Consider the following 12,285-nt stretch of genomic DNA (forward strand, 5'->3'; position numbering starts at 1 on the left):
CATCTTCTGGGAGTGACAAATTTTTTGTCTGGTGTACTTTCATTATGAAGGTTGTAGAAATAATTTGAGGATTGTACTCGATCTAGTTCCTCCTGTGCATCCTCAGGTGTAGAACAAATTTTGTGGAACCCATATCTAATGATACTGTGATTCTCCTGTGTGATAGAGATCTTATTTTTGTGTTTTGGATGATAACACTCTATTCGTACATCCTGTGGGGGGGTCTTTCAAATAGACTATCCAACAGATATTTTCAAACACTCTGGGAGTCCATATTATAACAGTTCTACTGTACAGTATCCAAACTCATTAATGCTGAGCTTTCATTTGTGGCCCAAATCGACATGGTGCACTTTGCACGCTATCCAGAAGTATACACCAGTTATAATTTCAGCAATCTTCAGGTAATTCTTCTACTGAACTATCACTAGTGTGGAAATTTTTAAAATTCAGTTTCATTATGTACATCGTGGTTATAATTAAACTTCTGGTATGTGAGACAGTGTAGACAGAAAACTTTATACCATATGGGTACCCAACTTTACAAGAATGATGTTTGGACTGTGTGCTGTAGAAATTGTGTTGTTAGTAGTGTTAGTGTCATGACCTGCCATTAGGTGCTGGTACTGGTATGGTGACAGGAGAACTCTTGACTTCAAGAACAAAAGACATGCAGCATGAATAGCACACGTTACACAGGTTTGAATCTGTGTGACTTCTGGCTGTAGGGTATCTGAAGGACAGGGTTTATTAATGGGACACTTAACACTTGTTGGAGATTGGAGAGGAGTATAGCGAGGTGGGTAGCCAACCACCCGAGGCGTTTTGAGCAGCTGTAAAGCAATTTCTAGTGTGGTTCTAGCCTGTTGTGGATGCAGATGGTCATTACATTGAGCAACATTTACAATCTGGAATATAAACATGGTAAGCAGTCAAGAAATGTGACCCTCTCATGTGGAAATTAAAATGTGTTTCTTTCAAAAGTTTATTCATTATTTCTCTTCCGCATGTCCTTACATTTGTTTCCACTAATTTTCATTGTCCTCTGATCTCTCGGTTTTTTGTGAGGGACCCCCTCAAGTGTTGACAGCTTAACCATAACCACCTTATAGATTACAGACTTAGATTATTTACAGTGTTTTCTTACTGAATGTCTTGTCCATATTCAGTTCACTGAAGATGTCATCAAAAGTGACAGCCTGTTCTCTTTGGCGGTTATTCTTGTGACCATTGTTCCTTGTACCTCAGTGTAAGTAACACTCCCATTCCATAGTAGTAATGGGACACACAGTTTTATCTTTGAAAGTAGGTTATCTTCTCTGTACAGTAAGTGTACTGTAGCAAATTCCTCAGCTTTTTTCTTTCATGTCTGCCTCAGAATGTGTATTTACAAATTGGATAAATTAGCATTTCCATCGACATAACTTTCTTTGCAAGCCTTCAGTATTTGAATCATAAGGATTTCTGATAAACTCACATTCATAACATGCTTCCTACTATACGAAGCTATGTAACACTCTTTTTATAATTATTGTACAGCTGATGCCGATGTGTTAACCATAAAATTGTTCTCATGTGTAACAGTATGTAACTTGAATGGAACAATACATAAAATAAGCAAAACATCCACTCACAAAACAGCGGTTATGAGTGGAGCATAGGAACATGTAACAGACAACAGTAATCACACTAGCTTTCGAGCTCTTGGTCTTTTCCTAGTAGAAGTACACACATTTACGCACACACAACCATACAGACACCCAAATGCTCTCTTTCATAGCTGCTGTGTGGCTGATTATTGATCATCGATTATTGAAAGTATTTGTTGGACTGATGGAGGTGGGGAGGGGGTACGGAAGAACACACAAGGCAAGGTAGAGGTAGCAGAGTAAAGTGAAGCAGGCCTTCTGACAGATGATTCAGAGACTGCACAACAAGACAAAAGGAGTTCACAGAGTAGAGCATATAAGGAATAGAGAAGGGGGTGGGGGGGGGGGGGGAGAAAAGGAAAGGAGATGCTGATATTGGTGAAGAGGGAGGAGGAAGGGAGAGGGGGGGGCGAGAGAGAGAGAGAGAGAGAGAGAGAGAGAGAGAGAGAGAGAGAGAGAGAGAGAGAGAGAGAGAGAGAGAGTTTGTTCACAAGTTGGGATAATTAGGAAATTGCCTGCACGTATATTGATGTCTTGAAAGAGTTCTGTGAAGTAGTGTGGACAGGTATTTTGTATCATGAGTGGAGCCACGATTAGATACATTAAAATTGTACAAGTTGGTGTGGTACAGTGTTGAGACATTGGGCTCTCGTTTGGAAGACTTAAGTACAAATTATTGTTCAGCTGCCCAGACAAAGGCTTTTTGGCCCTTGAAAATATTGCTGCTTTCAAAATACTCATAGACAGTTTTGAGGTGACCTTTTGATCAAAAACAACAGTCACTATCTTATTAACACTGTTTTAGATCTTAAGAGCCAAGTGTTGAATCCTGCCTTTATATCAGATATGTGGGGTCTAGGAAGCCTGCTTCTCAGATCGCTAAACAACATTCAAACAAATCATATTGATGAGTTTTATTACGAAATGAACAATGAAAATACTCAACTTTGCCAAGAACGTAGAAGTTTCGCAAGCAAAGGGCGGCATGCAAATAAGAAAACTCTTCAGTATATACAATTCCTAATACAAGTGAAATGACTAGTCTTGAAGCTATTGTAGAACTGGCCATGGCCAGTTGGGTGCAGCGCTTATAGGTGCAGCGCTTATATTCTCTTCGCATAGAGGCCGCTGCTGTCGTGTTGTCATCCTGGAGAGGGTTCGGTCAACGTGCAAGTGGCTGATGTCTTCTTCAAAGGCCTCTCTGCTTTCTCATTTCCCTGCTTTCTCATTTCCAACTGGTGTGTTGGTGCATGACTTTACACCATAACATCAAGTTTCTAAAACTTTGACCTTGATGGAAACAATTCGAGCAACAGTGCAGTGTATTACTAATTTGTTCTACTCAACTGTGTCAGAGAGCTCATATTATCTGGCCAAGGAATCTCTCTGAGGGAAAAATGTGCTAGTAACAACTTGATGTTGTGGTGTACTTCACAATAGCCAACATATTGTCTTGTACCATGGGCACAGAGTTCATCTTAAAAAGGCTGTACTGTATATTAAATTCTTCATTTGTGCGACCACGATTTTCATTGTTGATGTATTTCAAAACCATCGTAGCAACAAATAAAAATGCTTACATATGATACCATTCACATTTTTCTTTTATCTTCATCGTTTTGCAAGGATGGATATGGCGCCTTCTTGCTTGAAACTGGAAAATTCACTCAGACCTGTGCTGTAGCTCATCCTTTTCCTCCTTGAAGGTGGTGTGGCCCATTTGGCATCAATAAGATGTAATTTTCTGAAAGGAAAAGCAAACAGTACTGCGCAAACATCTTATTCAATATACTCAGCAGTTTTGGAAAACCTTTGTCTTTCTGAAAAAGCAGTTGCATATGAAGAGCATGAATCTTAATGCAGTTGAATACAATGATCAGCTAAATTAGATTCCAAGGGATGACTTTTCTATTGGCGTGAAGAGGTTGGAATTACTTGCAACTCGTGTATGGTTCAAAATGAAACAGCTATCAGGGAAACAAACTATAAGATTACATCTGCTTTCTCTTTGTTTGGGATTAAAATTGTGTATTGAATTCCAGGCGTTCTTGTAACCATTTTCTTTCTTTGTAAAATAAATGGAATCAAAAGCTAAATGAAGATTACTGTGTACCACTGCAAAGTAATATCTCCTACTACTTTTGACTGACTTTCTTAACCTTTGTACAACTTGAATCATCTCTTACTTTACCCTCTGAAACAATGGAATTGGTCTGTTAAATAATTTTCTGTGCCACTGTTTGTGGTCATGAAAATCACACTGGCATCAGCCAGTAAACAGATAAAATTGTTTATATTTTTTGTTGACTGTGTTCATTAAATTGATTTGCCACTTGCTTATTCATGCTTTCACAGCATTCTTAAGTGAAATGTTTGAGTATAATATGTCCTACCATAGCAGAACTGAAAGCGAAGTGATAGATACATTCACTAATAACTATAATTGTGTTTTCAGCAAGACAAGGGGTTTGATCGTCACTTATTTGAGAGGCAGATGAGTGTCATGAGAGGACAGATCCTCAATTTGACCCAAGCATTGAAGGACGGTAAAAGCCCTGTGCAGCTTGTTCAGATGCCAGCTGTAATTGTTGAAAGGTTAGTATTTTTTCCAGTTGCTGTTGTTTATGCTGATGTTAAAGTTACAATTTATGTTATCATGTGCAATACCAGCCAATAATACATACCTAAAAAATTGCATTCAGAATGTTTTTTTCGGACTCTGATAAAAGATAGATTACGGAAATTGCAAGTTTTCATAGTGAACGTTAGCGTATTCACATTGTGACATTTTAGATGCGCTATTTCAGCTACACCATGTAGCTCGTGGGCTAAACATAAAATGTGTGTTAAATCTGGATAAAACGTTTTAATTGCTCTCCTGATCTTCATAATATATAGGGCAGCATCGCTTGGGAACAACAAGATTCTTTTTTATTTAACCTTATTGATCACATTATTCCTTCAAAAAAATGGTATCAGATTACCCTAATGTTGAGCAAAATATCCCCACTTATTTGAATCAATATTTTCACATTTCACTTCACTGTACTTGATGTTCTGCTTGAAAGTTGATGTTATCAGGACCCTAAATCAGCCAGAACCATTAATTAAATGGTTTAAAATATCTGTATAAAGAGAAATTTATTTGCTGGTTGGATTATCCTGTTGACAAGATGTTTAACATTTATCAAGAACGTAAGAAACAATAGAGTGATACTTACTGTAAAGGTAACATGCTAAATTGCAGACAGGCACAATTAAAAGACACACATAAGCTTTAGGCCTGTACCTTCATTGGAAAAAGAGAAGCACATATTCATTTACACAAGCAAGGACACATGACTGTGAACTCCAACAGCTCAGGCCTGAGCTGTGTTTGTTTGTATGAATGACCAGTGTGTGTTTCCCTTTTTCCAACTAAGGCTGAGGTTGAAAGCTCATGTTCAGTGTCTTTTGATTGTGCCTGTCTGCAGCTTAGCATGTTATTGCGGTAAGAAGCAATCTCTCTTTGTCTATATTGTTGGTATTCCTACCTGGAGTTTCCATTGTTTGATTTTGTTTAACATTTATCATTTTCTAAATAATTTGGAAACAGTGCCTCTACTTACCGCATTGGCATGACATTGCTCCCTTGTGACATTTTGTGCCTAACAGTTACTGAAGTGTGAAAAAGTCCCTTTCTTTTAGTTCATAGTGAAAACAACTCACAATAAGTTTAAACATCATACCTCGTATGTTTGTTGTTGTTAAACAAATGTTCATTGTTGTTAAATGCTATTGTTATCATTGTATGTTTTAAATACTTGTAGAAGGTCCCTGCAGAATACATAACCTAAAATTTCAATTCTATGTTACGTGTTGGAAGAAAGGTGTTTCATCAAGGAAGCAAGGAACAGTGTTAACCTTAAAACTGCAGGAGATGCAAATTAGGGCAATTGCCAGAAAGCCATTCAGTGACCACAACATTTTAAAAGAAGCATAGAGGTTCTGGGACATAAAGCTTGTGACATAGATATGGTCATAAGGAGGAACCAAGTCCATGACTGTGCATGTCGATAAAAATGCTAGCAAAGTGAGAAAGGTCAACAAGTTCACGTCTGATTGCTCCTAAAATTATACAAGATTTTGAGAAGAGTATTTTAAATCAAACAATGCTTAGATGTCTTTTAGAGATGTATGCGAGGAAGGCTCTCAAGAGGAAACATATGCTGACTAAGAAACACATCATCACAGATAGAATTTAGTTTGTAAAATTGTCAGGACGTCCAAAAAGGTATGCTTATATTGCTGTGCATCTGAAGTATCAGCTGTCTTTGTGTAATGCTACTGAGCTGTTACATCTTGACCTTCTTTCCTCTGCTTCCTGCATTGATAGGAAAGGTGTCTGCATGTTTAGTTCGCTGCACCAGTGTATTATTTTGTTACACAACAGTTCTTTCAAAAATATCCCAGCTCCTCATCACTGATAAAAGTTGGAGCGGGTTACCTATTTTTTTATCCCTGTGAATTGCTAGATTGTCAAGTATGGCTTACAGTCTAAACATTTTATCAAAACTAGCTCTTTCAGTTTGCGGGTAGAAGGAAGGAGCATAAGGACTTTCGAAAAGTGAGAGGTGGTGCGAGGAGACTAAGTTTCCATCACTTCGTGCAGTGCCGATAACATATACTTCATGCTAATCTTTAGCTATATTAGAAATATCACATAGAACATACCAGTAACAAAGTAACCCCGCCCAGGGGAAACTGCCTTACAGTAGGCACCTTCATTGCCAGGCAGGAGGGTTTGCGTACTTTGTTGAAGTCGATAGCTGTGCCGGTGGTAGTGTGTTACTGGCAGGGTCACCCAAGCCAGATTGGTCTCGACTGAGGAGCCAGACGAAGTGTGTCCCACAACATAGGGTGGGGAGGGCTCTAGAGGTATAGTAGTAGAGGAGTGAAACTAATACAAATCCTGGTCCTCCAGGTTGGGAATTGCGCATGGGGCTAATAACCCCTAGCTATTGAGAGAGAGAGAGAGAGAGAGAGAGAGAGAGAGAGAGAGACTATTACAGCAATCGAAGCCAAAGCTCACCAAGGGCTGTAGCACTATGGAAGAAGCAGTAACAAAGTAATGTGAAGCACATGATAAAGAAGCTCATGCTCAAATATTGTACTGTTTGGAGTAATTAGTAGTAAATTAAATTAAGCGTGTGGGAACACATGAAAATACTGATAAATAACAAAGATAGGTAGTAGCCGCAATCCATAGACTTCTGCCAATAGAAACAATGGCACCCGGGTTTACTAAGATGTTTACAGTTACTCACACATTCCTTCATCAAAGAAATTTGCAATTATAAAATGATTTACTTTCTGTAAAGCTTTGCAGCACATTAAATGAGCTTGTCGTAGTCTGTCCTCAACATTCTAGTTATCAAACTCCATGTCCGCAATCATTAGATCCTGGGCGGTACAGAATTCAGCCACTTTTGTCAGTGATAATAAAATACAAATGCAGGAAGGAAATGGATTAGTGACAAGTTGTTGCCATATTTTACCCTACACCATTCGTTATCCAGGGTAATGTCTTGTTTCATAAATGCTTAATTTTTTCACTTGTAAAGTAATAATTGTCATACAGACTGTAAATTTTGTATTGAGCTCACTTCAGAGGCAACTGTGGTGTGAGGGTAAGAAGTGGGCAAGAATACCATTGTGGAGGGCAGTATCTCCTGCAGTGCTAGCAACATACTTTTCATACTGCATAGCTCAGGTACAATAATTCATACTGCTCTCTGTAGATAGCAATGAATGACAGCAGTGAGAAAAGGCACAAAGTATATGAACTGGCACCAGCATCTGCAGAGCTCACTATAAAGTTTTTCACTTGTAACAAAATTTGCAAAATTACTCATGTCCTGCATTTTTGGCTTCCATGTTTATCATAATACAAACCAAAGGCCATAAACTACCCCTAAAACATACTACTACACAAGCACTGGTGCAGTGATTTATAGAAATATTAGAATCCACAACTGCCATGAAATAGCAACACTAGTCTGATAAAGCATACCAAAACCCAAGTAGAAGCTGAGAATTTTGTAAAATAAGTGAAACAGTATTAGCAGAATTATGATGAAGAACACCTACAGTAGTGTTACTGTATGAGCTGTTACCAAAATTCTGGTTCATTGAAAAAGGGAAATTTCTAAATGACACGATAAACAAGCTGACGTGTCTGTGGTTTTGATTTTTGTCTAATACGGCTAGTGAACCTTCCATTTGTGAAACTGGTAACGTTAAGATAAAGATTATGGGGGAGCCAAGTGCGTGATTTATAGGGTGATACTGACAGTTGTCATATTTAGAGAGCTGTGAACTTCCTTTTTTTCCGTGGTTTCCTGCTTTCTCAGGCAATATTCAGGAGTGGAACAGCTTTATTACATAAAGTTACCATTGATAACTCCTGCAGTTCCTCATACTCTACTCTGTTTATGGCCATCTGTTTAAAAATCCTTAAACTGAATAAGACAGCAGTGGACTTGCATTGGAGAAAAATGGGGTTTACATTTTCATCACACAATCCACATTCAGATTTTCCACAGTTGCCTTGAATCACTTGAGGCAACTCCTGATTGATTCTTTTGAAAAGGACATGGCCAATTTCCTCTCCCAGTCCAAGCTTGTACTCTGCTTCTGATGTCCTCAACATTACGTTTTTTGGTTCTTTCCTCAAAATTCATAATCTCATGATGAAAATGAATATTACTGTCATTTTCGATTGTACAGGTAATGTACTGTGGTAGAATGAGATTTTCACTCTGCAGCGGAGCGTACACTGATATGAAACTTCCTGGCAGATTAAAACTGTGTGCTGGACTGAGACTCAAACTCGGGACCCTTGCCATTCGAAAGGCAAAGGTCCCGAGTTCAAGTCTTGGCCCAGCACACAGTTTTAATCTGCCACGAAGTTTCAATGTTCTGTGGTATTCAGAACTCAATTTATTTATGTTAAACATATCCTCCACTTTCCGCCAAGAGCTGTTTAAAATGTTAAATGATGGATTGATTGATAACAGCGATTGCTAATGCAGTTTCATGTACAATTATGAAGTTGGTCACTTTTCCCAAAAAATAAAAAAAAATGTGAAAAGTTTGTCATCCATGCCCATTGTACAAATGGTGAGAATGAATTGCCTACACATGCCCATGAAGGTTCTAGGTCTTTGTATCTTATATAATACATTCAGATTAACTGCTAGGTCAGAAAAGCACTCAGTGCAGTCAGGTAGGGCTGTACTCATGAAAGACTGATGCTAGATTCATATCAACAGTTATTTGGTTTCCAATATTTCTTTGCTTATTTTGAGCCTTTGCGTTAATCTCCCACTTCACGTAAAGACATTTGATGCCACAGTAGATGTCTTTGGCCATCACTGATACAGCTATAAGCTCATCATGGGTGTACAATGATTCAAGATTATGCTTAAATATGTTTACATGTATATTCAGTTGCAATTTTGACTCAACGTATTTACAGATACTACAGTATTATAAACAAAACAGTAAATGATTATTATCTTCACACTTGAATTTATGTGTAGAAAAGGTAGGTAGGCAGGCACATTTATCGTCATACTGCAGAGCAATTGTTATAGCAGTACTTGTACTAGAAAAATACGTGTTAACATTATACGGTGACAAAAAATAGCCTGATCTACATAAAATACTGGTATTAACAATCTTGACACTGTGTAGTTATGTCTTTTCATTGGTAAGTTCCCTTTCACAGAATCCTCAGTAGAATGGAATAAATGATTCAAGAAGAAATATCTTCATTAAGTTTTGAAAGGATATTTTCTATTCACTAAGTGTTTAAGCTTAGAGGGAAGAAACTTGAAAGTTTGTGCACAAGCATATATCTGTAACAGACACAGGGATGATAAATTGTTGTTCATCCTTTCTGGTTTTTTTGTCTGTAAATTGCTGCAACCAAAGGAGAGGCTGGTTCTCCTGACAGAACATAACAATTAGTTTTCTGTGTCCTTACCACAATGAGATAATGTTGAATGTCAAGTGGCCTTATAGCAGATAGTTAAATAACTTACTTTCATTCCTTCAGTCAGATATCTCTCTTTTTTTCCTTTCTGTGTCTCTGAAAGATTTTCTTACATTCGGTGCCTTCAGAGTACTACACGATGATCATTTTAGTACTTGGTCTTCTCTATCAGCTGTATGGCTGGTTAGATAGATAGTCTTAGAACTGAACCAGTCAACATCTGAAAATGGAAGGAATACTGTGGAAGAATGTGAAGGTAGTTAAAAGAATCTATTTCCTGCATCCTCTTTCACAAACTTAGGCTGTTCAAAGTCCAGTGTCCACACAGAGGAAGACATTTTCCCTCAATCAAGGAAGGGCAGGGTGAGGAAATTACTTATGTAAGTAGACGAATGTCTGTGAACAAGGATGAGCTAACAGTTCGTGCACAGGAATTTGATACAGCTAATGATGAGACAATTACCAAGCTAATACACTGTAACTAGATTTATTTGACAGAAATGTTCAATCAAAGCAGGGAAAAAACCTAACATTATCTGTATATTACATTTGAGCAACATGACATTTCTTTATTACAAATGATGAAATATTTGCTGGCAGATTCCATGCTACCACTGGACATTTCTGTAGAGTTAGCTTTCCTGCAATTTCTCTCCTCTCCATGACAGAGAAGTGTGTTAACATCAAAATGTTGATCCAAACATAGACGTGTCAGTCACATTGTTGTGTAGCTGCAAAAACTATTCTGCATTTACATTACAACACAATCATAATTAGCTCCTTCCTAATTTGCAAAGAATGGGACAAGAATGTTGCCTCTACTAAGCTGCCACGATCATACCATGGAGTGGTAAAATATCACCAAATGCTGTTCTTACAAAAAGCCCTTGAATCTGGCAATAGTTGCCAAATGTGGTGCCTTGAAAAATCCACACACTGCACCATGACCTTCATGGTGTTTTGCTTTAACTTCAATGACATTCAGTCTTCACACTGATTTTACAGAAGAGACCAAATGTGTACAGGATAATGTTCTGGGATACTGTTCAGAATTACAATCTCATCGTCTACAGTAGGAGACGCTGAAGAATCACGGACAAAATGTCATTGCAAGTGAGCTGTGTTTTTGTGGTGTACCAGATTTTGTGTGTGCCAGGTAATTTGGTTTCTTGCTGTTGTCTCGTTCAGTTTGAAGTGAAGCAATAGTCAACAGATAGTGTTACCCATTTGTTGGTAGTATAGATATATCAGTCTTAGAAGTGACACAATCCTGCTGATGAAAGTTCAGAGAAATTGTTGCTACTGTCTTTAGTTTCTGTAAAACTCTGCTACTGAATTTTGAAGGAACTGGTTCAACAGGAAGTTGTTGAGTAGTACGCATGCTAAAATAAAACTTTCCTGGCAGATTAAAACTGTGAGATTCGAACTCAGGACCTTTGCCTTTCGCGGGCAAGTGCTCTGCCATCTGAGCTACCCACGCACAACTCGCGCCCCGTCCTCACAGCTTTACTTCTGCCAGTACCCTGTCTCCTATTTTCCAAACTTCACAGAAGCTCTTCTGCTAACCTAGCAGAACTAGCACTCCTAGAAGAAATGATGCTAAAATAAATTTAAGACACCTCACCAATTGATGGTATTTCTTAATTGACCAGATTACTTGAACCTTATTTGTAGATCTTTAGTTTATTTTAAAGTATATGAAACTTGTACAGAACCCATTACTGTGACATTTAATTTATTTTCAGGTCAAAGGGACATGTAGGAACAACATCACGTTTCCGTTCATTCAGTGATACCTTCACACAGCGCTTCCAGAATAAAAGCCCATTTTTCTCATGGTGTTGATACGGACATGATGAAATATTTCCAAGGAACAATGTGAGACTGTTTATTCGTTTACTAAGTCATGTGAGAGGATTGTATAATCACATATTTACGTATAATTTTGTACAGTGCTCCTTTATTTTAAGGAGGCATGAAAATATAATATTAGCCTTTCCCAGTGCCCATTCCTGTATTTTTAAACCTCATGCAGACTATTTTTAAAGATCTGATGTTCATTTTGTATGATGTTTTCTCCATATAATTTCACTATAGTCAATCAGAAAGTAGCATGTGGTGCGTAAGAAATGTTGCGAATGTTTTCACATTTTTTTCATATTAAATCAAAAGGGAAAGTAATATTTTTTTCTTTCTTTTTGGTAGCATACAGCTTTAAATATAAATATTTCTGAAACATGACAGATATGAACAATTGTTAATAAACTTGAAACGATCATGCTCTTTCCTTTTTCTCAAAGAAAAACTGATTTTAGATTTGCATCATTGTTACATTGCACTTATTAAAATTTGTACATTGATTATAAAATTAAAGGTCTCGCTATATTTAAACATTTTGTTATCTTTATTTGCTGTGTGATCACCAAATTTTATGTTGTATCAGTTAACATATTTTTGTATAATAAGGTAAGCACATATTTATCATGTTTTGCAAATACAATAAACAAGTAAGAATGAATGCATAGTCTTGATTTTGTTTTGCAAGGAGTGAAAAATTATTGCCTTGGGACAGGTTCATTAATATCAGTGTACTGTTGT

The 12,285-nt window shown here is 37.5% G+C and overlaps 1 protein-coding gene across 2 annotated transcripts in view; it reads left to right on the top strand.

Moving 5' to 3' along the window:
- LOC124795458 (phosphatidylinositol 4-kinase type 2-beta) overlaps positions 1-12,078 on the top strand; it is a 44,691-nt gene extending 32,613 nt beyond the window's left edge. For both annotated transcript variants that reach the window (XM_047259486.1, XM_047259485.1), the window contains exons 7-8: positions 4,105-4,244; positions 11,433-12,078. In XM_047259486.1, the coding sequence (XP_047115442.1) occupies positions 4,105-4,244; positions 11,433-11,532 (240 nt within the window). In that variant the 3' untranslated portion in view covers positions 11,533-12,078. The remainder of the gene's footprint in view (positions 1-4,104; positions 4,245-11,432) is intronic.
- Positions 12,079-12,285: the final 207 nt, after the last annotated feature.

This window comes from Schistocerca piceifrons, chromosome 4, assembly GCF_021461385.2.
Source record: "Schistocerca piceifrons isolate TAMUIC-IGC-003096 chromosome 4, iqSchPice1.1, whole genome shotgun sequence".
Classification (NCBI taxonomy): domain Eukaryota; kingdom Metazoa; phylum Arthropoda; class Insecta; order Orthoptera; family Acrididae; genus Schistocerca; species Schistocerca piceifrons.